Source organism: Nomascus leucogenys, chromosome 24 (assembly GCF_006542625.1).
Source record: "Nomascus leucogenys isolate Asia chromosome 24, Asia_NLE_v1, whole genome shotgun sequence".
Taxonomy (NCBI): domain Eukaryota; kingdom Metazoa; phylum Chordata; class Mammalia; order Primates; family Hylobatidae; genus Nomascus; species Nomascus leucogenys.
In genome coordinates, this window is record NC_044404.1 from 26,781,415 (window position 1) to 26,806,179 (window position 24,765).

A 24,765-nucleotide genomic window follows, 5' to 3' on the forward strand; every position below is an offset into this window, starting at 1 on the left:
GAGTTCAAGGCTGCTGTAAGCCATGATGACACCACTGCACTCCAGCTTGGGTGACAATGCGAGAACCCCATCTCTAAAAACAAACAAAATGACATTAAAGTGTGTTTGTAAATTGAAGGGAAGAAGATATTTGTGATGCAGAAGCTAAAAAAGGGATAATTAACAGGGTTAGAGTTCCTGAAAAGGCTAAGATGATGAGATTCATTGCACAAGTGGAAGGATTAGCTTGGATGGCTGGGTCCTGTACCCGCATTAACAGAAGTGAAGGTCAATTTCAGCACCTGTCGTAATTTCCTGGGCCCAGTGCAAAATGAAAATGTGGGGCTCCTTATTCCAAAATTATTAAGAATTTCATGACTACAACAGAAGAGCATGAAATCAAGCGTGGAGCCTTTCTAAGCCTGGGTGCTGTGCGACTGCAATTTGTACTCCCATGGAGCTGGCCCTAGTCAAGTACGTAATGAGGTCGATGAGGAGGAGGCTGTCCTGTGTAAGTCCCTTCTAGGATTGGAAGAGATGAGTAAGGCTACTTTCAGCTTCACTGTTCTGCAAGCTGGGGGGTCACTAGCAAGGGAGAGGAGCAAAACTTGTCCATTTTTAACTTCCAACCCTGCCAGATTTGAGTCCAGGGCTTTCTAGAAGTCTCCACGGCATCGGGTGACCATAGCAACTCATGACAAACTCTCGGGCCCATGGCTCCGCCCACCGCTGCCTGGACGCGCTTGTTGATTGGCTCAGAATGTCGACCAATGGTCGGCGAAGTGGATTGCTTGCCGCACGGTCAATGGCCGCAAACCGGGAGGAAGGCGGGAAGAGAGGAGGAGGAGGCGGGCCTGGGCGGCCGCGCGCGTGCGTGTTTCCGGCTCCGCTGCGGAAGGCGGACGACTGGAGTCGTTGGGCCCGGCGCGACCCGAAGGAGCGTAGAGAGCGCGGGAGTAGAGTGCAGAGCTCGGGACGTGGATCGGAGCCGGCGCGATGGGCGGAGAGCAGGAGGAGGAGCGATTCGACGGCATGTTGCTGGCCATGGCTCAGCAGCACGAGGGCGGCGTGCAGGAGGTAACGGCCCGCGCGGCGTCGGCCCACCCGGCGGCCCTGGCCACGCTCCTTCCGCCTTTCTCTGCCTTCGAGGGCTGAGACCCACCCCAGCGGCTCGCGGGCTTCTGGGATGCCCCCACATTCTCACCGCGCCCAGCTTCCGGCCTGGCCACCTGCCAGCGGGTCTCACCCGGTTCGCATCAGTCCCGGGCCCCCGGCGCCCCTCAGTAGTAGCAAATTATCGCGTCCTGAGCTTTGGATCCCCCTTTAGTTTCACATATGCCCCCACCTCCGTTTCCACTTTGATGGCGGCTTCCGAGGAGCATCCCTTAGTAAGAACCGTCCCAAATATCGTGATTTGGATCCACCAAGGCTTGCGGCGAGCCGTGGAATGTGTGTGTTAGGGGCGCGGGGTGATGTTAGCACGTGGTCTTGTTAGGCCTTGAATGGGGGAATAGGAGGCCTGTGTTCACGATTAGTTTCCACCACCTGCCAACTTGGAACCTTTACATCTCTCCAAGCCTGAGTTTCCCTGTCTGTGAGACAGCTGCGAATACCGGTTTCCGGAGAGTAGTGAAGAACCGTAAGTTCTCAGTAATAAGGCTTTCAAGTATTTGTCGTGTAATTGATGTGTGTCCCACACTCAACAATAAGGGCCAACTGTTACAGATCCTGGAGTTGGTTTTTTTGGAACAAACTCAAAGTTGGAGGTAGAAAAGTCTGTCAGGATCAGAACTCTCATTCTCAGAGCCAGAGAAGTGGCAGGGATTTGCCTAGATCAGGCAACATGGTCCTCACCTAGACAGGTCAGTGTGCTTCCCAGAGTCCATGGCTGATTATGTCTTACTGGAGGTAGGTTTCCATTGGACTTTCTATTCTTATATAACCTAGGTGTCTGGTGACCAAGGACTTCTAAGCCCTTTGTGGTGGGGAGAGTGTTTCTCATTTGCAAGTGTGAAAAGCCTTCCTGTCTCCATTCCTCTAAACTGTTGACACAAAACTAGATTTGGGAGCGAGTTCATTTTTGAGCAAATTGAAAAAGTGTCTAGAAGCAAGAATGAAAACCATTGAGATATGTTCTAACATCAGATTTAATCAGATTTAGACCCACTCTTGGGCAAATAAAGGGCTTGGGTGTGCTGACCTTAGGTCACCACTAGATTGTTTCATTCAGCAAGAATTTTACTGAGCATGTACCTTTAGCCATGTCTGGTGCCCAGCATTTAGCCATTGTCTGGCAGACAGACTAAGCCATGGTTCATGGTTCCTATTTGTAAGGTGTTTACCCTCTGCCAGTGGGTCTCTTGCTCTGTGCCATACATTGCTAAAGGCCTCACCTCCATGACCTCATGATCCTCACCAGGTCCCTAGAAATAGGTACTGCATCTTATTCCTGTTGTACAGAGTTAAGAAACTTCTGCAAAGTCAAAAGGTAATATATGTCCATCTGATGCTCAAACCATTGGCTACACTTGTAGTCCAGCCAGAGTTAATCCATCTTATCACCCTTTGAAGTGGCTTCATTTGCTCTCCTCCTTCTTGCTTTGACCCAGTAACTTAGCCAGTGTCTTTTTTTTGTTTAGACAGAGTCTCACTCTGTCACCCAGGCTGGAGTGCGGTGGCACGATCTTGGCTCACTGCAACCTCTGCTTCCCGGGTTCAAGCGATTCTCCTGCCTCAGCCTCCCAAGTAGCTGGGATTACAGGTGTCCATCACCTGTAATCTGGCTAATTTTTGTGTTTTTAGTAGAGACGGGGTTTCACCATGTTGGCCAGGCTGGTCTTGAACTCCTGACCTCAAGTGATCCGCCCACCTGAGCCTCCTGAAGTACTGGGATTATAGGTGTGAGTCAGTGTCTTGATGGGATTTTTACTTCTGGAGAGGAAAGCTGGGCCCAGGCTTTTCATGCCCTGGATGCAGAGGAGTGTTCCATACGCTTAGGCTTCTTCTAGCATCACAAGGAAAGTGAAAGGCGCGCACACACACACAGGATATGAGAAATCTGCTTCATGGTGGAAGTGACTAAGAGAACCTGCTGGGGAGATGTCTCCTCAGTTGGGAGGCTCAGAGGAAAAATAGTCAAGTCCCAAGTTCCCTCCTAGACAAAAGAAGTTGACTTGTGTGCAGTTGAAGGGCTCGCAAATGCAGCTCTACACCTTTAATCTTCTCCCCCTCTTTCAGCTTGTGAACACCTTCTTCAGCTTCCTTCGACGCAAAACAGACTTTTTCATTGGAGGAGAAGAAGGGATGGCAGAGAAGGTAAGTGTTGGAAACCACTGTCCTTTGGGCGGCTCTGTCTCTTCAGAAGAAAAGCTCACCTGTCCTTCCTTTGGCATAACAGTAACTCAGCAGAAGCGAAATGCCAAAGGTGAGGAATTGGGGAAGGGAAGGAAGCTGTCATTTCTTCAAGCTGCACTCCTTGCTCAGCGCTCTATCTACCTTGTTTCCCATGATTTTTGCAGTTCTACAAGAGGGGCAGCTGTTAACTATCCCCACTGAGGAAACTGGCTTAAGAGAGTTTCGCACCTTATCCAAAGTCTTGAGCTGAGCTGTGGGAGAACCAGAGTTGAAACCAGTCGGTTGTAAACCTGTCTTCTGCCCCGACACAGTGCCTCTCAGTTCCTTTTCCAATGAGGAGGTTTTATTTATTTATTTATTTTCTGGGACAGAGTCTTGCTCTGTCACCCAGGCTGGAGCGCAGTGGTGCAATGTCGGCTCACTGCAACTTTCGCCTCCTGGGTTCAAGCAATTCTCCTGCCTCAGCCTCCCGAGTAGGTGGGATTGCAGGCGTCCGCCACCACACCTGGCTCATTTTTGTATTTTGATAGAGACGAGGTTTCTCCATATTGGCCAGGCTGGTCTCGAATGCTTGACCTCATGATCCACCCACCTCAGCCTCCCAAAGTGCTGGGATTACAGGTATAAGCCACCGTGCCCAGCCAGGAGGTTTTATTTTTACTTTTATTTATTTTATTTTATTTTATTTTATTTTTTGAAATGGAGTCTCATTCTGTCGCGCAGGCTGGAGTGCAGTGGCATAATCTCGGCTCACTGCAACCTCTGCCTCCTGGGTTTAAGTGACTCTTGTGCCTCAGCCTCCCAAGTAGCTGGGATTACAGGCAGGTGCCACCATGCCCGGCTAATTTTTGTATTTTTAGTAGAGATGAGGTTTCACCATGTTGGCCAGGCTGGTCTTGAACCCCTGACCTCAAGTGATCCACCCACCTCGGCTTTCTAAAGCGCTGGGAGTACAGGTGTGAGCCACTGCACCTGGCCTGAGGAGGTTTTAACTAATTACCTAGGAGATGAGACTGGGCAAATATTAGAAACTGATGCTTAGAAATAAATTTAGAAATACTCAGGTATGTCTTCCCAGATGCTGTGACTCAGAGTTTAAGGATTTCTGTTTTGTAGTATTGATTTTGAGACCTTGAACTTCTTTCTGATTCCTTAAGGTTGTAATTATACTTTTGAAAATTGTTATATCATGAGGATTTTTTTTTTTTGAGACAGAGTTTCACTCTTGCCCAGGCTGCAGTGCAATGGCATGATCTCGGCTCACCACAACCTCCGCCTTCCGAGTTCAAGCAATTCTCCTGCCTCAGCCTCCCAAGTAGCTGGGATTACAGGCATGCACCACCACGCCTGGATAATATTTGTATTTTTAGTAGAGATGGGGTTTCATCATGTTGGCCAGGCTGGTCTTGAACTCCCGACCTCAGGTGATCCACCCGCCTCGGCCCCCCAAAGTGCTGGGATTACAGGTGTGAGCCACTGCGCCCAGCCTTTTTTTTTTTTTTTTTTGAGACGAAGTCCCGCTCTTGTCATCCAGGCTGGAGTGCAATGGTGCGATCTTGGCTCACTGCAATGTCTGCCTCTTGGGTTCAAGCAATTATTGTGCTCAGCCTCCTGAGTAGCTGGGATTACAGGCGTGAGCCACCATGCCCAGCACCATTATCTTTATAATAGACATAAATAAGAGACATAATAAGAAGGAGACGTTCTTTGCAAACTGTTTTCTGTGGCTTCAGGATTCTAACAAGTTGGTAAACTCTTTAATGTGTCCTGAAGGTCTGAGGCCACTCTGTCATAGACACATTACCTAAGAGTAGGAGTCCCAGGTTCTTGGTCTAGCTATGTCACCTAGTCGAGTTCCCAGCAATGCTGTGGTTCTTTCCATCTTTCCATCTGTAAAATGGGAGAAAGTAGACCCCTTGTAGCTCAGATATTCTTTCTGTATTGTCACTAACACCTCTGGCTTTTCTGTGGGCCAGACTACCTGTAAAACCTCATGTCGCAAACTTACAAAAAAATACAAAAGCACTTTTAGTTTTTATAGCTTTTGGGACTAGTCGTTTATTTTTTTTCCTTTTTTTTTTTTGACACGGAGTTTCATGTTTGTTGCCCAGGCTGGAGTGCAATGGCGCGATCTCAGCCCACTGAAACTTCTGCCTCCCAGGTTTTAAGTGATTCTCCTGCCTCAGCCTCCCAAGTAGGCAGGATTACAGGCATGCGCCACCATGCCTGGCTAACTTTGTATTTTCAGTAGAGACGGGTTTTACCGTGTTGGTCAGGCTGGTCTCAAACTCCTGACCTCAGGTGATCCCACAGCCTCGGCCTCCCAAAGTGCTGGGATTACAGGCGTGAGCCACTGCACCCGGCCTGCTTTTTTCAATGAGTGTTTATTGAACACTTAACACTTTGGATTACGTTAGGTGCTATATCAAACCCTTTGGGATTGCAGAGGTGAATACAGATTTGTTCTTTGTTTTCATGGATCTCAAAGTGTAGCCAAAAACAAAAAAAAAACAAGCAGTGAAAAAGTAGTGGGTGTTGGGGCAGAAGCCCTGGGAGCATAAAACTAACCTAGGTTGGGGGCTCAGGGAAGACTTTGTGAGCAAGTGATGCTTCAGATATGAAGGATGAATAGCTGTAAGAAGGGAGAGAGATGAACCCTTTGTGTGTGTGTGTGTGGGGCGGGGGGCGGGGGGCAGGGTCTTGCTCTGTTGTCCCAGCTGGAGCACAGTGGCGCGATCCAGCCGCCTTAGCCTCCCAAAGTACTGGGACTACCTAATTTTTCTTTTTCTTTTTTTTTTTTTTTTTGAGACGGGGAGTCTTGCTCCATGACCTAGGCAGGAGGGCGGTGGAGCGATCTCAGCTCACTGCAATCCCCGCCTCCCAGGTTCAAGCGATTCTCCTGCCTCAGCCTCATGAGTAGCTGGGATTATAGGCACCCACTACCATACCTGGCTAATTTTCGTATTTTTAGTAGAGCTGGCATTTCACCATGTTGGTCAGGTTGGTCTTGAACTCCTGAGCTCGTGATCTGTCCGCCTCGGCCCCTCAAAGTGCTGGGATTACAGACATGAGCCACCACGCCCAGCTCCTAATTTTCTTAACTGTAAGAGGGAGTAGTCCTTACCTTACAAGGATGTTACGAGGACTTAAAAAAAGGCAAAAGACCACAATCCACTTCAGAATCCCTTGGGGCCACATGTGTTTTGGTGTTTAAAATTATTTGGATTTCAGGAAGGCAATACAGTGCATATAATGTGCATTACATACAATAATCTAATCCCAGGCCAGGAGCTGCATCCTGCAACAAAACACATTAATATTTCTGCAGAGAAATATATATCAATATACATACCAAGTGGAAGAAATGAAGGCTGTAAATACCTCATGCCGCAAACTTACAAAAAAATACAAAAGCACTTTTAGTTTTTATAGCTTTTGGGGCTACGAATTGTAGACTTGAATACAGCCATAGTGATCTAATCAATATGGTATTGATAGAAGAAGAGAAAAATGGACCAGTGAAGCAGAATAGAGAATCCTGAAATAAAGTCTAGCATTTATGAGGATTTAATGTGTCTACTGTGGTAATTCAGTTCATTAGGCAAAGCATGATTTAATAAGTCATGCTGCTACATGGATTTTTTTTGGTTAAAAAAAACAAAACTTGCCATCTGTCATACTCTATAAAAATACAGATAAGAAAAATCCTGTAAGGAAAGCTAGGAAACTATAGTCTTATGTGGGGGAGACTTTTCAACATTAGAAAACCGGAAGCTATAAAAGAAGAGATAGCTGTTTCCCTTTTCAGATGCTGAAAATTTGTAAATGGTAAAAGACATTTAAGTCAATTGAAGAACACTAGATTATGAGAAAATCTGCAGTGCAGAGGAAAAATAACATTTAATTGTGAATTTCATATTTAGGAACTCATAAATAAAAATTAGCCAGGACTTGTGGCACACACTTCTAGTCCCAATCACTCAGGAGGCTGAGGTAGGAGGATTGCTTGAGCCTGGGAGGTTGAGGCTGCAGTGAGCCGTGATTGTGTCACTACACTCCAGTCTGGGTGACAGAGCAGGACTTTGTTTCCAAAACAAAACCCACAATGAGATACTATTTCACATCTGTTAGGATGGCATCTGTTAAAAGAAAAAACAAAATAACAAGTGTTGACAAAGATAGGGAGAAACTGGAACCCTTGTACACTGTTGGTGGGAATGTCAAATGGTGCATCTGCTGTGGAAAACGTTATGGCAGTTTCTCAAAAAATTAAAGAAAAGAACTATCGTATGTTCCAGCAGTCATGCTTGTGGGTGTATACCCAAAAGAATTAGAAGGAGGATTTATTTGCACACCCATGTTCATAGCAGCCTTATTCATAATAGCCAAAAGGTGTAAGGAACCAGAGGCTCCATCAGCAGGTGAATGGATAAACAGAATGTGGTATAGACATACTCTGGGATGTTATTCTGCCTTAAAAGGGAAAGAAATCCTGTCCATTGCTAAATGTATGTACCTTGGAGGACATCATGTTATATGAAATAAGCTGGTCACAGAAGGACAAATATAGTTGATCCTTTGTATCCGTGGGCTCTGCATCCATGAGCTTAACCAACCACTGATGGAAAATATTTGGAAAAAAAATTTTTTTAAATGACAGTACAATAATAAAAAATAATATGAATTAAGCCCGACGTGGTGACGCACACCTGTAATCCCAGCTACTTGGGTGGCTGAGATGGGAGGATGGCTTGAGCCCGGGAATTTGAGATCAGCCTGGGCAACATAGCAAGACCCCATCTGAACAAAACAAAAAACAAATTAAAAAAATACAATCTAATTACTTACATCCATAGCACTTACATTGTATTAGATATTAGGTAATCTAGAGATGATTGAGATTATACAGGAGGATGCATGTGGGTTATATGCAAATAAAATGTCATTTTATATAAGGGACTTGAGCATCCTCGGAAATTAGTGTTGGGGAGTGGTCCTGGAATGAATCTTCGTGGGTACGGTGGGACTGCCCTGTTGCATTCCACTTACATATAATTGAAGGCATATTTTTTGGTGAGTAAATATTATGTGACTGACTATCTAAAAGAAAAGTTACTGTTTAACAACATAACTGTAGGGCTGGGCGCAGTGGCTCATGCCTGTAATCCCAGCACTTTGGGAAGCTGAGGCGGGTGGATCACCTGAGGTCAGGAGTTAGAGACCAGCCTGGCCAATATGGTGAAACCCTGTCCCTACTAAAAATTAGCTGGGGGTGTTGGTAGGCGCCTGTAATCCCAGCTACTCGGGAGGCTGAGGCAAGAGAATCACTTGAATCCAGGAGGCGGAGGTTGCAGTGAGTCGAGATCGCACCACTGCACTCTACCCTGGGCAACAAGAGTGACTCTGCCTCAAAAACAACAACAACAAAAAATAATAACTGTAATGGTATTACCTTCTCCAAAAAAGCATACTAATTCTTTAAATATTACCAGAGATCCACATCCAGTCAGGGTTCTGATTTCCCTCAATGCTCTCTTACTATTGTGTTTTGTTTTGTTTTGTTTTGAGACAGGGTCTCGCTCTGCTGCCCAGCTTGGATGGTGTCCAGTAGTGCGATCATGATTGACTGCAGCCATGACCACTAGGCTCAGGTGATCCTCTCACCTCAGCCTCCTGAGTAGCTGGGAGTGTAGGCGTGCCCCACCACACCCAGCTAATTTTTGTATTTTTTGTAGAGTGGGGGTTTCACCATCTTGCCCAAGCAGGTCTCGAATTTCTGATCTCAAGCGACCTACCCGCCTTTGAGGCCGCCATTGTACCCAGCTCTTTTGTTTTTTAAAAAAATATGGGCTGAGGTGGGGGGATCACTTGAGGCCGGGTATTCAAGACTAGTCTGGTCCAACATAGAGCGTATCTGTACAAAAAATAGAAAATCATAGCCAAGAGTGGTGGCACAAGCCTGTAGTCCCAGCTACTGTGCAGACCCAGGTGGGAGGATCTCTGGAGCCCAGGAGTTTGAGGCTGCAGTGAACCGTGATAAACAGCACTGTAATCCATCCTGGGCAGCAGAGCTAGACCCTGTCTCAAAAAAAAAAAAAAAAAAAGTGAGCTGGGCATGGTGGCTCACACCTGTAATCCCAGCACTTTAAAAGGCCGAGGTGGGCAGATCACCTGAGGTCAAGAGTTTGAGACCAGCCTGGCCAAATGGTGAAACCTCATCTCTACTAAAAATACAAAAATTAGCTGGGCATGGTGGCGGGGGCCTATAATCCCAGCTACTCGAGAAGCTGAGGTGGGAGAATTGCTTGAACCTTGGAGACAGAGGTTGCAGCGAGCCGAGATCATGCCATTACACTCCAGCCTGGGCCACAGAGCGAGACTCTGTCTCAGAAAAAAACAGTGTGGTAAAAAGCACATCATAAAATTTACCCTCTTAACCTTTGTTTTGGTTTTTTTGTTTGTATGTTTGTTTGTTTGAGATGGAGTCTCACTGTGTTGCCCAGCCTGGAGTGCAGTGGCACCATCTCAGCTCACTGCAAACTCTGCCTCCCAGGTTCCAGCAGTTCTCCCACCTCAGCCTCCCGAGTAGCTGGGATTACAGGCGTGTGCCACCATGCCTGGCTAATTTTTGTATTTTTAGTAGAGATGGGGTTTTACCATGTCAGTCAGACCTGTCTTGAACTCCTGACCACATGATCCTCCTGCCTCAACCTCCCAAAGTGCTGGGATTACAGGTGTGAGCCACTGCACCCAGCCAGTTTTTAGTTTTTTGAGGAAATGCCGTGATCTTTTCCATAGCAGATGCACCATTTGACACTACCACTAATAGTACATGAGGGTTCTGTATTAGTCTGTTCTCATGCTGCTATGAAGAAATACCCTAGACTGGGTAATTTATAAAGAAAAGAGGTTTACGGCTGGGCACGGTGGCTCACGCCTGTAATCCCAGCACTTTGGGAGGCCGAGGTGGGCGGATCACGAGGTCAGGAGATCAAGAACATCCTGGCCAACATGGTGAAACCCTAGCTCTACTAAAAATACAAAAATTAGCTGGATGTGGTGGTGTGTGCCTGTATTCCCAGCTACTTAGGAGGCTGAGGCAAGAGAATCGCTTAAACCCGGGAGGCAGAGGTTGCAGTGAGTCGAGATTGCGCCATAGCACTCCAGACTGTTGAGAGAGCAAGACTCTGTCTCAAAAAAGAAAAGAGATTTAATTGACTCAGAGTTCTGCATGACTGGGGAGGCCTCAGGAAACTTAAAATCATGGAAGAAGGCATTTCTTCACAGATTGGCAGGAGAGAGAATGAGTGCCAGCAGAGGAAATGCCAGATGCTAATAAAACCATCAGATCCTGTGAGAACTCACTCGTATCATGAGAACAGCATGGGGGAAACCACCCCAGTGATTCAATTACCTCCACCTGGTACTGCCTTTGACATGTGGGAATTACAATTCAAGGTGATATTTGGGTGGGGAAACAGAGCCAAACGGTATCATTCTGTCCCTGGTCCCCATCCCCCCCAAATCTGATGTCCTCACATTTCAAAACATAATCATGCCCTTCCAACAGCTCCACAAAGTCTTAATTCATTTCTGCATTAACCCATAAGTCCAAGTCCAACGCTCATCTGTGACAAGGTATTACTTTGTTCTCATGCTGCTGTGAAGAAATACCCAAGACTGGGTAATTTATAAAGGACAGAGGTTTTTTTTTTTTTTTTGAGATGGAGTCTCACTCTGTCGCCCAGGCTGGAGTGCAGTGGCGCGATCTGGGCTCACTGCAAGCTCCGCCTCCTGGGTTCACGCCATTCTCCTGCCTCAGCCTCGAGTAGCTGGGACTACAGGTGCTCCCCACCATGCCCAGCTAATTTTTTGTGTTTTAAGTAAAGGCGGGGTTTTACCGTGTTAGCCAGGATGGTCTCGATCTCCTGGCCTCGTGATCCACTCGCCTCGGCCTCCCAAAGTGCTGGGATTACAGGCATGAGCCACTGCGCCCGGCCAGGACAGAGGTTTTTTTGTTAATGTTTTTTTTTTTTCTTTCGAGACAGAGTCTTGCTCTGTCACCCAGGCTGGAGTGCAGTGGGCGATCTCAGCTCACTGCAATCTGTGCCTCCTGGGTTCAAGCGATTCTCCTGCCTCAGCCTCCCGAGTAGCTGGGATTACAGGTGCCTGCCACCACGCCTGGCTAATTTTTGTATTTGTAGTAGAGACAGGGTTTCACTATGTTGGCCAAGCTCGTCTCGAACTCCTGACTTCAGGTGTTCCACCCTTCTTGGCCTCCCAAAGTGTTGGGATTACAGGCATGAGCCACCACACCTGGCCAAGAAAGAGGTTTAATTGACTCATAGTTCTGCATGGCTGAGGAAGCCCTGGGAGACTTACAGTCAGGGTAGAAGGTGAAGGGGAAGCAGGCACCACCTTCACAAGGTGGCAGGAAGGAGAAGTGCCAGGCAAAGGGGGAAGAAAAGCCCCTTGTAAAGCCATCAGCTCTCATGATAACTCACTATCAAGAAAGCAGCATGGGGGTAGCCACCCCCATGATTCAAATTACCCCCCACCAGGTCCTTCCCATGACGTGGGGATTATGGGATTCAATTCAAGATGAGATTTGGGTGGGGACACAGAACTAGATGATATCGTATATCATCTAGTCAAGACATTTGTCTTTTTTATTGGGTTATTTGATTACGATTGATTCCTAATTCAAATAAGGTTCACACATTACACTGGGTGATAGAAACCTGTAGACTAAGAGACCTCAAACAAAGACAAAAACAAAAAATTAAGGATCAGGCACAGTGGCTCAGGCCTGTAATCACAGCACTTTGGGAGGCTGAGGTGGTAGGATCACTTGAGCCCAGGAGTTGAAGACCAGCCTGGGTAATACAGTGAGACTCCATCTCTGCCAAAAAAAAGTTTGTGTTTTTTTTTGACTTGGAGTCTCTGGTGCTGAGGCGGGAGTGCAGTGGCATGATCTTGGCTCACTGCAGCCTCCACCTCCTGAGTTCAAGCAGTTCTCCTGCCTCAGCCTCCCAAGTAGCTGGGATTACAGGCACCCACCACCATGCCCGGCTAATTTTTTTTTGGTTTTTTTGTTTTTTTTTTTTTGAGACGGAGTGTCGCTGTTGTTGCCCAGGCTGGAGTACAATGGCCTGATCTCGGCTCGCCACAACCTCTGCCTCCTGGGTTCAAGCGATTCTCCTGCCTCAGCTTCCCAGGTAGCTGGGATTATAGGCATGCACCACCACGCCTGGCTAATTTTTGTATTTTTAGTAGAGACGGGGTTTCTCCATGTTGGTCAGGCTGGTTTTGAACTCCTAACCTCAGGTGATCCACCTGCCTCGGCCTTCCAAAGTGCTGGGATTACAGGCGTGAGCCACCGAGCCCGGCCTAATTTTTGTATTTTTAGTAGAGGCAGGGTTTCACCATGTTGGCCAGGCTGGTCTCGAACTCCAGTGGTCTAAATCCTGACCTCAGGTGATCCACCCGCCTTGGCCTCCCGAAGCGTTGGGATTGCAGGTGTGAGTCACCCTGCCTGGCCTACAAAAAAAAATTTTAGGATTTAAAAAATAAAACACAAGAGACCTCTTTTTTCCTTGCAATTTGTTTTTTGAATAAATGGTTGTTTGTCCTGGCAAAGTTTCCCACAATCTGGATTTTGCGTATTGCATCCTAAGAATGGTTTTTACTCACAGCTGTTCTGACACTAAATGTGTGGGGTTTTTCCACCACTTGACGACCAGTTCTCCAGTTCTCTGGACACCAACTGGGTATCCTACAATTCAATTGAATTCTGACCGTAACTACCCAGAATTACTGCAGACTCCACAGGTTAAAGACTCAGTCCCATAAGACGGCGCCCACTTGACACACCAGTCATAAGTTCCAAGTTGCCTCGTCTACTTCTGACCAACCAGCTGTAAACTGGGGTTTGCCATGACCACCTTTTCAGGTTTCATAATTTGCTAGAATGATTCAGAACTCAGGAAAGTGCTTTATTTACTGTTACTGGTTTATTGTAAAAGACATAACTCAGGAACAGCCAAATAGCTGTGTAGGGCTAGGTATGGGGATGGGGCCTGGAGCCTCCGTACCCTCTCTGGGTGTGCCACCCTCCCGACACCTTGATGTGTTCACCACCCTAGAAACTCCAAACCCCATTGTTTAGGGGGGTTTTTTGTTTTGAGACAGGTTCTCTCACTCCCACGCAGGTTGTAGTGCATCGGCGCAATCTTGGCTCACTGTAACCTTCAGTTCACAGCAACCTCCGGCCCCCAGGCTCAAGCAGTCCTTCCATCTTAGCCTCCTGAGTAGCTGGGACTGCAGGCATATGCCACCGTGTCCGGCTAATATTTTCGTATTTTTGGTATAGACGGGGTCTTACCATGTTGCCCAGGCTGGTCTTAAACTCCTGAGCTCAAGCGATCTGCCTGCCTCGGCCTTTCCAAAGTGCTGGGATTACCGGTATGAGCCACTGTACCTGGTAAACTTAAATTTATTTGCACAGATGTAGTTCCCCAGTGTGCTAGCATTTTATTTATTTTTATTTATATTTATTTGTTTATTTTTTTTGAGACAGAGTCTTGCTCTGTCACCCAGGCTGGAGTGCAGTGATGTGATCATGGCTCACTGGAGTCTTGACCTCCCAGGCTCAAGTAATTCCCCTACCTCAGTCTCTCGAGTAGCTGGAACTACAGGCACGTACCATTACACTCAGCTACTTTTTGTATTTTTTATAGAGACAGGGTCTTCCTATGTTGCCCAGGCTAGTTTCAAACTCCTGGGCTCAAGTGATCTGTCTGCCTCTGCTTCCCAAAGTGCTGGGATTACAGATGGGAGCCCCCATGCCCAACCTGGATTAGCATTTGAATAACAGCTATTTCATAAAATTCCTCTGCCTTCTGAAAAGTATTTGAGAAGGCTGGCATGGTGGCACATTGGTGGTACTGTCCTGGGCCTCTTCTGGGGGAGAGCAACAGGCTTGGATTCAGAGCAGGCCCAGCCCTCCCCACCCTGGTTGGCTGTGGTTCCCAAAGATGTGTCCAGTGACTGAAGCTTGAGTCTGTGACAGCCTCTGGGTAGGCTTCCACACCCCTGGGGTTATCTGTCTGAGGCTGGACCTAGGTCAAGCTGATGGGAGGATGGGTCAGAGGCTGCTGTGATTGGCCTTGACTCTGCCCGGTGGTTTAGCCCTGCCCTTGCTTAACCTCCAGGAGCTAGGAAGGAACAGTACAAATGGGATGTGACATGATTCAGTGGAGCTGGGAGAGGGGAGGGCCCTGCTCCCACCTCCCTTTGGCCACTGGTTGGCAAATGCCTTTAGTTCAAGGTCTCTCTGATTAGGGACTTGGGACCAAGGCCCTGTGGTGGAACAGCCTCTGCTGGCGTAATTATGACCTATTGTTTTACTGACAGCAGAATGGCCTCCCCTACCAGTTTAATTCGTGGTTTAGGGGGTACATTTGGTGTTCTTTAACCTTGTAGAGTGTGGAGCTACTGTGGTGTGGCATGGGACAGGGGGTTTGGGCATAGCAGGAGAATTTGGCGTCAAATGGGTGAGAATCCACAGGGCATTTAGCAGAACCCCAGGTCTGGGGGCCCGTGGGTGACTTCTGTGACCTTGAGCCCCTGCAGAGCTTTCCCTGCAGTTCTGCCTTAGAGATGCTTGAAAGAGGGTTTATTGACCACTGATCACATGGCGAGTGCCCTGCAAGGCCTCTAGGGGTATGTGCGTGTGTGCACATGCACACTGTGTATGGGTTGGCATTGAGTTGAGTGTCCTAAGGGTATGTTCCTGGCCAGAGGTGAAACTTTGACACTTGACTGGTCATGGAGGATGAATTGGTTTGCCAGGTGACCTGAGAATGGGGATGAGACGTTCTAGGCAAAGAACAACACATGCCAAGACTGCTTTTATTTATTTTCAGACAGGGTCTCGCTCTGTTGCCCAGGCTGGTGGCGCGATCTCTGCTCACTGCAACCTCTGCCTCCCGGGTTCAAGTGATTCTCCCACCTCAGCCTCCCAGGTAGCTGGGACTACCGGCGTGTGCCACCACACCGGGCTCGTTTTTGGATTTTTAGTAGAGACACGGTTTTACCATGTTGGCCAGGGTGGTCAAGAACTCCTGACCTCAGGTGATCTGCCTGCCTCGGCCTCCCAAAGTGCTGGGATTACGGGCATGAGCCACCACACCTGGCCAAGACTGCTTTTAGAAATAATAACATAGACCAGGCATAATGGCTCACACTTGTAATCCCAGCACTGAGGGAAGATGAGGCAGGTGGATCACTTGACCCAGGAGTTTGAGACCAGCCTGGGCAACATGGCAAAACCTTGCCTCTACAAAAAATACAAAAATTAGCCAGGCATGGTGGCATGTACCTATAGTCCCAGCCACTGGGGAGGCTGAAGTGGGAGGATCACCTTAGCCCAGGGAGGTTGAATGCATTCCAGCCTGGATGAGTGAGACCCTGCCTCAAAAATAATAATAACGAGATAGAGGCACAGATTCATGACCTCAGGGTCACGCAGGTAAGAGTAGACCAGGAACTCAAATCTAGGTGTGACTTTGAAGTATGCATGGAAATTGGCCAGGAGGGCTTGTTAAAAATACGGATTGCCTGGCCATACCCCAGAATTTCTGATCCAGTAGATCTGGAGTGGGGCTTAAGATTTAGCATTTCTAAGAGGTTCCAGGTGATGCTGATGCTCCAGGTCAGGGGAACCCTGTGATGTGGACCTCACTAGGCTCTTGATTTGTGCTGTCAAACTCAATCCTCATGACGGATAAGGAAACTGAGGCTTAGAAAGAGTCAAAGTTGTTCACTTGTCTAAGGCCAGGAGTCAAATAATGACAGGTGGCAATAGTATGGGTGGAGGGTTGCCCTTGGGTAGCAGGGAGGCTAGCTAGCACATCCTAGAGTGGAAACCTCCTGGGAAGGTGTAGTGGAGAAAAAGGATTTGAAGTTGATAGTTTGCTGGCTGGAGAGAGGGTGAACAGGCTCTTCCTTCAAGAAAGCTCCCTGGCTGGCCGGGCACGGTGGCTCAAGCCTGTAATCCCAGCACTTTGGGAGGCCGAGGTGGGCGGATCACGAGGTCAGGAGATCGAGACCATCCTGGCTAACACGGTGAAACCCCGTCTCTACTAAAAATACAAAAAAAAATTAGCTGGGCGTGTTGGCGGGCGCCTGTAGTCCCAGCTACTCGGGAGGCTGAGGCAGGAGAATGGCGTGAACCCGGGAGGCGGAGCTTGCAGTGAGCCGAGATCGCCACTGCACTCCAGCCTGGGGGACAAAGACTCCGTCTCACAAAAAAAGAAAAAAAAAAAAAAGAAAGCTCCCTGGCTTTGACCTGGCGCGGTGGCTCACACCTATAATCCCAGCACTTTGGGAAGCTGAGGCAGGCGGATCACCGGAGGTCGAGAGTTGGAGACCAGCCTGACCAACATGGAGAAACCCCATCCCTACTAAAAGTACAAAATTAGCCAGGCGTGGTGGCACATGCCTATAATCCCAGCTACTCGGGAAGCTAAGGCAGGAGAATCACTTGAACCCGGGAGGCGGAGGTTGCAGTGAGCCAAGATCACGCCACTGCACTCCAGCCTGGGCAACAAGAGTGAAACTCCATCTCAAAAAAAAAAAAAAAAAAAAAAAAGAAAGCTCCCTGGCTTTCTGCTAACGTGGTCTTTTTGGGTGTGGTGTCAAGTCTTGCATAGCTGGACTGTGGTCTTGGAGACAGGATGCACTAAGAGTAAGAGTGATTAGTCAGAGGAGCAGGTCAGTGTGGGTCTGAGAACTCAGGAAAGGCCTGTGAGGGACTGAGGCTTGAGTTTTTACTTTTAACAGCGCCACTTTTTTTTTTTTTTTTTTTTTTTTGAGACAGTTTCGCTTTGTCGCCCATGCTGGAGTGCAGTGGCCTGATCTCACTCAGCTCACTGCAACCTCCACCTCCCTGGTTCAAGCAATTCCCCTGCCTCAGCCTCCTGGGTAGCTGGGATTACAGGCGCACACCACCACGCCTGGCTAATTTTTTTGTATTGTTAGTAGAGACGGGGTTTCACCATGTTGGCCAGACTAGTCTCCACTTCCTTTATTTATTATTATTATTATTATTATTATTTTTGCGATGGAGTCTTGCTCTGTCACCAGGCTGGAGTGCACGATCTCTGCTCACTGCAACCTCCCAGGTTCAAGCGATTCTCCCACCTCAGCTTCTCGAGTAGCTGGGATTACAGGCCCCCGCCACCACGCCCAGCTTTTTTTTTTTTTTTTTTGTATTTTTGGTAGAGACAGGGTTTCACCATGTTGGCCAGGATGGTCTTGAACTCGTGATCCGCCCTCCTCAGCCCCCCAAAGTGCTGGGAGATTACAGGTGTGAGCCACCGCGCCCGGCCAAGCATCACTTTTTAAAGCAGCCAGTTTATTGAGACAGGTGCTTTACAGGTATTGTCATTACAACCCTATGAGATAGATACATTTTCCTCATTTTGCAGATGAGGAAACCGAGTTTCTGGGTGCAGTGCTTTGCCCTTGCACCCAGCAGGTAGAGAGTGGGGCTGGACTCCAGGCTATGGGACACTGTCCCCTGCTCTGATGCCTCATGGCCTTTCTTCCCTCTCCAGCTTATCACACAGACTTTCAGCCACCACAATCAGCTGGCACAGAAGACCCGGCGGGAGAAGAGAGCCCGGCAGGAGGCCGAGCGGCGGGAGAAGGCGGAGCGGGCGGCCAGACTGGCCAAGGAAGCCAAGTCAGAGACCTCAGGGCCCCAGATCAAGGAGCTAACTGATGAAGAGGCAGAGAGGCTGCAGCTAGAGATTGACCAGGTGAAGGGTGGGCTTCCCTTCTCCACCCCTCAGATCCCCACTGGCACTGAGCAGTGGGGTCCTGTTGCCAACTGCTGTGCTCTTTGCCCCAGAAAAAGGATGCAGAGAATCATGAGGCCCAGCTCAAGAATGGCAGCCTTGACTCCCCAGGGAAGCAGGTGAGATGGACTGCAGGGACTTGGGATGAGCCAGGAGCTTGGAACTTACAGGAAATCTCGTGCCTACTGCTTTCTCTGAAATACCCTTCCTTATCCTATCCCCTCCCCTCCTGGCTTTGGGAATCTTCCCCATACTTTAAGATCCTACTCAGAGACATTGCACCAAAGGATCCAGGTTAAAAAAATAAAAACCTGCCAGGCGTGGTGGCTCACACCTGTAACCAGCACTTTGGGAGGCCGAGGTGGGTAAATCACGAGGTCAGGAGTTCAAGACCAACTTCGCCAAGATGGTGAAACCCCATCTCTACTAAAAATACAAAAATTAGCCAGGCGTGGTGGCGGGCGCCCGTAATCCCAGCTACTCGGGAGGCTGAAGCAGAGAATTGCTTGAACCCGGGAGGCGGATGTTGCCATGAGCCGAGATCGCGCCACCGCACTCCACCCTGGGCGACAGAGCAAGACTCCGTCCCAAAAAAATAAAATAAAAACCGACTGGCCTTAACCCATTTATGGCAAGAAAACCCAATAGCCAGAGAGGGCAGTGCCTATTACAGGTCCCATCTGAGGTTGGCTGGCTTCTGTGGGTCCAGCCATATCCTTTGTTACATGGTGTAATAGTCTGAGCCCCTCTCAGACTGAGATCAGAACCAAGTTTTACCTGGTTCCCAGTGGACCAAGGCTTGGGGGTCTGCCCCTCTGTGGAGTGGGCAGGGACCAGGTCTGTTTTCTTTTGTGGCTGTATGCCCAGTGCTAGTCCTGGGCTTGGCCCAGTGAGGGTTCAGTCTGTGTCTTGTCTGTCAAGTAAGTAGCTGAGTGTCCCTGATTGTAAGCAGGAGACTGAGGAAGATGAGGAGGAAGAAGATGAGAAGGACAAAGGAAAACTGAAGCCCAACCTAGGCAACGGGGCAGACCTGCCCAATTACCGCTGGACCCAGACCCTGTCGGAGCTGGACGTGAGTGTCAGGGACCAGAGGTGAAGCTTAGGGAGCCAGCCTGGGGTACCAGCAGCACTTAGTGGCCTCTTCTGACTGCCTCTGCCCTATGCAGCTGGCGGTCCCTTTCCGTGTGAACTTCCGGCTGAAAGGGAAGGACGTGGTGGTGGACATCCAGCGGCGGCACCTCCGGGTGGGGCTCAAGGGGCAGCCAGCGATCATCGATGGGGAGCTCTACAACGAAGTGAAGGTGGAGGAGAGCTCATGGCTCATTGAGGACGGCAAGGTGGTGACTGTGCATCTGGAGAAGGTATGTGAGGCCCAGCCCTTCTAGCCTGGGGTGTTGATGGAAGGAGAAGGGAGGATGTGTGCTTATTTTACTCAGGAGCCATGCTGGGGGCATTGTGGGATTATCTTAATCCCCATGACAACACTCTATTTAAAGTAGATCTGTCCCTATTTTATTTTCTTAAAGACAAGGTCTCACTCTGTTGCCCAGGCTGGAGTGCAGTAACAGCTTCTTAGTTCACTGCAGCCTTGAACTCTTGGGCCCAAGCAATTCTCTCGCCTCATCCTCCTGAGTAGCTAAGATTACAGGTGTACACCACCACGCTCGGCTACTTTTTGTTATTAATTTTTTTTGTAGAGACCGGGGTGGCGGGTCTCACTATATTTCCCAGGCTGGTCTTGAACTCCTGGCCTCAAGTCATCTTCACACCTCGGCCTCCCAGAGTGCTGAGATTACAGGCTTGAGTCAGGAAAAGAGCTCGTTGATTTACCCAAGCTCCTACCTCTGGGAAGGGGTGGAGTCAGAATTGAAAGTCTTAGGTTCTAAAGCCACTTCTTTTTCACTAGGTTTGTACATGCATTCAATTCATCAAATTCTTGAACACCTACTCTGTGCCTGGTACTGTTCTTGTTCTAAGTGCTGGAAAGAGAATAGTGAACAAAACAGGAAAATCTGTGCCCTCAGGAAGCCTTCATTCTCAACCTCACTGCATTACAGAGAGGTGGGACACAGAGATCAGTAAAAAAAGGTGGTGTGAAAAAGGCCAAGGGTCTGAGGAGAACTTCCCAGGGCACATAAGACCCTGTCCCAACTTGCCCGACTGGCACTGGCTGCCCTCACTCACCCCTCCATGCCTCCGCACTTGCTTTGTCGCCCAGGCTGGAGTGCAGTGGCGCGATCTCGGCTCACTGCAAGCTCTGCCTCCTGGGTTCACGCCATTCTCCTGCTTCAGCCTCCAGAGTAGCTGGGACTACAGGCACCCGCCACCATGCCTGTATTTTTTTTTTTTTTTTTTTTTTTGTATTTTTTAGTAGAGACAGGGTTTCACCGTGTTAGCCAGGATGGTCTCGATCTCCTGACCTTGTGATCCACCCACCTCGGCCTCCCAAAGTGCTGGGATTACAGGTGTGAGCCACCATGCCCGGCCCTTTCCCTGCCTTTTAAATTTATTTTTTATTTTTTGAGACAGGGTCTTGTTCTCACCCAGGCTGGAATGTAGTGGTGCAATCACGGCTTACTGCAGCCTTGACCTCCCGGGCTCAAATGACCCTCCCACCTCAGCTTCCTGAGTAACTGTGAGCGCCACCCTACCTGGCTAATTTTTAAATGTTTTTTGTAAAGACAGGGTCTCATGTTGCCCAGGCTGGTCTGAAACTCCTGGGCTCAAGGGATCTTCCTGCCTTGGCTTCCCAAAGTGTTGGGATTACAGGTAGGAGCCACTGCGTCTGGCACTTCCCTGCTTAAAAACTTTTTCTGGCTGGGCATGGTAGCTCATGCCTATAATCCTAGCGCTTTGGGAGGCTGAGGTGGGCAGATCACGAGGTCAGGAGTTTGAGACCAGCCTGACCAAGATGGCAAACCCCATCTCTATTAAAAATACAAAAAAATTAGCTGGGCATGACGGTGGGCACCTGTAATCCCAGCTACTTGGGAGTCTGAGGCAGGAGAATCGCTTGAACCCAGGAGGAGGAGGTTGTAGTGAGCTGAGACTGCACCACTGCACACGGTGGCTCACGCCTGTAATCCCAACACTTTGGGAGACTGAGGCAGGCAGATCACCTGAGGTCAGGAGTTTGAGACCAGCCTGGACCAATATGGTTAAGCCCCGTCTCTACTAAAAATACAAAAGTTAGCTGGGTGTGGTGGTGCATGCCTATAATCCCAGTTACTCAGGAGGCTGAGGCCAGAGAATTGCTTGAACCTGGGAGGCAGAGGTTGCAGTGAGCCGAGATGGTGCTACAGCACTCCAGCCTGGACAAGAAGAGCAAGACTCTACCGCAAAAAAAAAAAAAAAAAAAAAAAAAAATATATATATATATATATATATATTTATTTTCTTCCCATTTTATTTTATTTTATTTTGAGACGGAGTCTCGCTCTGTCGCCCACGCTGGAGTGCAGTGGCGCAATCTCGGCTCACTGCAAACTCCGCCTCCCAGGTTCACGCCATTCTCCTGCCTCAGCCTCTCCCGAGTAGCTGGGACTACAGGCGCCCGCCACCACGCCCGGCTAATTTTTTGTATTTTTAGTAGAGATAGGGTTTCACCATGGTCTCGATCTCCTGACCTCGTGATCCGCCCGCCTCGGCCTCCCAAAGTGCTGGGATTACAAGCGTGAGCCACCGTGCCTGGCCTTTCTTCCCATTTTAAATCTGGAACACTGCTTTGTGTCTTAAGGCTTAGCCCGAGTGTCACCTTCAAACTTCTATCCCTCCACTCTGGATGAATATCTCCCTTTCTGCTTTCTTCTTTCCCTTATCACACTGATTTGTAACTCTTTGCCTCTGTGTTTCCCCTAGCTGCAGGAAGGGCAGAGTCTTGTACCTCTGGACCCAGTATAGGCCTGCAAGGGTCTCAGGTGCAGGATGTGGATAGGAGAGAGTTTGGTTGTGAAAGGGTTAAGGGGTGATTCCTGGTGCACAGAGCAGGCCACCTCCCACCCTCTGGTTGTTCTCTTCACAGATCAATAAGATGGAGTGGTGGAGCCGCTTGGTGTCTGGTGACCCTGAGATCAACACCAAGAAGATTAACCCTGAGAATTCCAAGGTGAGCCCTGGCTGGCTGGGGGAGCTTCAGCAGGAAGGTGAGGGGCCTCGGTGTTTCCAGAGCTTCACCAATTCCTGTCACTGCCTGCCCTCAGCTGTCAGACCTGGACAGTGAGACTCGCAGCATGGTGGAAAAGATGATGTATGACCAGAGACAGAAGTCCATGGGGCTGCCAACTTCAGATGAACAGAAGAAACAGGAGATTCTGAAGAAGTGAGCAATTCAGAGACAGGGTTGGGGGACGGTGGCTGCCTGGGGGCTTAGATTTCGGTGACAGCAGTGAGTGGATCACTGAGCTGCCTCAGGAGCTGCCCTGCCCCCTTTCTAGCCATGTTTATGGCTTTATGGCTTTGGCTTGCCTACTCTTGTCACTTGCTGAGGTCATCTTGAGGGCAAGGCCGGCTCATGGCACATGATAGGAGGGAAGGGGTAACAGGCGGTCATTGCCACCTACAGGAAAACAGTGCCAGTGTTGGTGCCTCAGCCTCCAGCCTCTGGACTCACATGGGTCTCAGATACCCTGGGCCCTGCTCCTGCCCAGCCTGGCTTCGTGTTGCTGAGGTCTAAAGAGATTAGACTTGACACGGGGGTGCTGGGAGAAGGGACAGCTTTAGAAGAGAAGGATGAGCTGTTTCATCTTCTTGCTTCCCTTTCTCCAGGTTTATGGATCAGCATCCGGAGATGGATTTTTCCAAGGCTAAATTCAACTAGCCCCTGTTTTTTCCTCCCTGAACTCTTGGGGCTGAGCTGCAACCACCCACCTTTCTTGCCCACTCTTCTCTGGGACTTGTGGGCCTCAGGGCTTGGGGCAGGCATGGGACTGGCCCAGGCACACAGGTCCCAGGGCATCAGAAGAAAGGCTGGGGCTTGGGACCTTGTCCTCCCCAATTGGCCTACTGTTACACATTAAAACGATTTGCCCAGCTCCTTCTGTGTCCTCTCTTGCCTCTGGCCTTTCTCTGGGGCACAGGCGTCTTACGGCTGCTGCTGGGAACTGGGAGTTTGGCCTCTAACCCGGATTCTGCCATGTGACCTAGGGCAAATCTTTGCCCCTCTCTGGGCCTCAGTTTCTCATTACTTAAACAAGGCTTGGCCGGGTGTGGTGGTTCATGCCTGTAATCCCAGCACTTTGGGAGGCTGAGAGGGGCAGATCACCTGATGTCAGGAGTTTGAGACCAGCTTGGCCAACATGGAGAAACCCAGTCTCTACTAAAAATACAAAAATTAGCCGGGTGTGATGGTGCACACCTGTAATCCCAGCTACTCGGGAGGCTGAGGCAGGAGAATCGCTTGAACCCGGGAGGCGGCGGTTGCAGTGAGCCGAGATTGCACCACTGCACTCCAGCCTGGGTGACAGAGACTCCATCTCAAAAAAATAAATAAAATAAGGCTTTTAGTCTATGTATGTTTCTGAGCAAAGGTTGAGTTTTTCTGGCTACAGAGACCAGAACACATGTCAGATTCTCAAAGGGGCGCATGACCTAGCAGAGTTTTAAGACCGCTGGACTTGTTGATCTGACTTCTACTTCCCACTGCAGCGGGTCTGCCCTCTAGCCATGAATCAAGTATTCTTCAAACTAGAGACTATTGTGTCCCAAGGCAGAAGAGCAGCAAGGGCCAAAGTGACACTACCTGGCTCAGGGGAGGGGTACCAGGAGGACAGCCCAGGCCTCAGATCTGGTGTGTGTGGTACAGGGACCTTACCAGGAGGACAGAGTAAAGTCCAGTGAGGACTCATTGTTTGTATCTCTGACCTGGACCTCTGCAGATTCTAGGCCTTCTCAAAGCCAGCTCCCAGGGCTAAAGAAGTGCTCCCCTTTGCTCAGATCCAGCCCACAGAGCTGACCCTGGCCCCACTTTGGCTAGAGGGTGGAGGTCAGAATGCTTGGGCCACAGAGATTATAGCAAGAATGTCCAGGTTGACTTGCTGTGAGTGCTTAGTCCTTTGGCTCCTAAATTTCTGGAATATAGATGTCTTTTTTAGAATTGGAGAATAGCTGGGCACAGTAGCTCACGCCTGTATTCCCAGCACTTTGGGAGGCCGAGGCGGGCAGATCACTTGACGTCAGGAGTTTGAAACCAGCCTGGCCAACATGGAGAAACCCCATCTCTGCCAAAAATATAAAAAGTTAGCTGGGTGTTGGCCAGGTGCGGCCCACGCCTGTAATCCCAGCACTCTGGGAGGCCAAGGTGGGTAGATCATGAGGTCAGGAGATCGGACCATCCTGGCTAACACGGTGAAACCCCGTCTCTACTAAAAATACAAAAAATTAACTGGGCATGGTGGCGGGCGCCTATAGTCCCAGCTACTTGGGAGGCTGAGGCAGGAGAATGGCGCAAGCCCGGGAGGTGGAGCTTGCAGTGAGCCGAGATCGCGCCACTGCACTCCAGCCTGAGCAACAGAGCGAGACTCTGTCTCCAAAAAAAAGAAAAAGTTAGCTGGGTGTGGTGGCACGTGCCTGT

The 24,765-nt window shown here is 49.2% G+C and overlaps 1 protein-coding gene across 2 annotated transcripts; it reads left to right on the forward strand.

Annotated features, from left to right (window-relative positions):
- The first annotated feature begins 823 nt into the window (after nt 1-823).
- On the forward strand, nt 824-23,229 carry NUDC (nuclear distribution C, dynein complex regulator). 2 transcript variants are annotated; one of them, XM_003271668.4, is made up of 9 exons: nt 824-1,056; nt 3,217-3,294; nt 17,955-18,158; nt 18,251-18,316; nt 19,150-19,269; nt 19,364-19,558; nt 22,219-22,302; nt 22,397-22,515; nt 22,962-23,229. In XM_003271668.4, the coding sequence occupies exons 1-9, from the start codon at nt 976-978 to the stop codon at nt 23,011-23,013; spliced, it is 999 nt and encodes a 332-aa protein (XP_003271716.1). In that variant the 5' UTR covers nt 824-975; the 3' UTR covers nt 23,014-23,229. The 2 variants fall into 2 exon arrangements, with proteins under 2 accessions (XP_003271716.1, XP_030661422.1); XM_030805562.1 differs by lacking the exon at nt 824-1,056 and adding an exon at nt 1,274-1,618.
- The last annotated feature ends 1,536 nt before the right edge of the window (nt 23,230-24,765 follow it).

What these genes read in the sequence shown, in the direction of transcription:
- NUDC (XM_003271668.4), top strand. Translation starts at nt 976, where the DNA reads ATGGGCGGAGAGCAGGAGGAGGAGCGATTCGACGGCATGTTGCTGGCC. An exon ending in AAGAAGGGATGGCAGAGAAG is followed by an intron (nt 3,295 to 17,954) that starts GTAAGTGTTGGA and finishes TTCCCTCTCCAG; the next exon opens with CTTATCACACAGACTTTCAG. An exon ending in TTGACTCCCCAGGGAAGCAG is followed by an intron (nt 18,317 to 19,149) that starts GTGAGATGGACT and finishes GATTGTAAGCAG; the next exon opens with GAGACTGAGGAAGATGAGGA.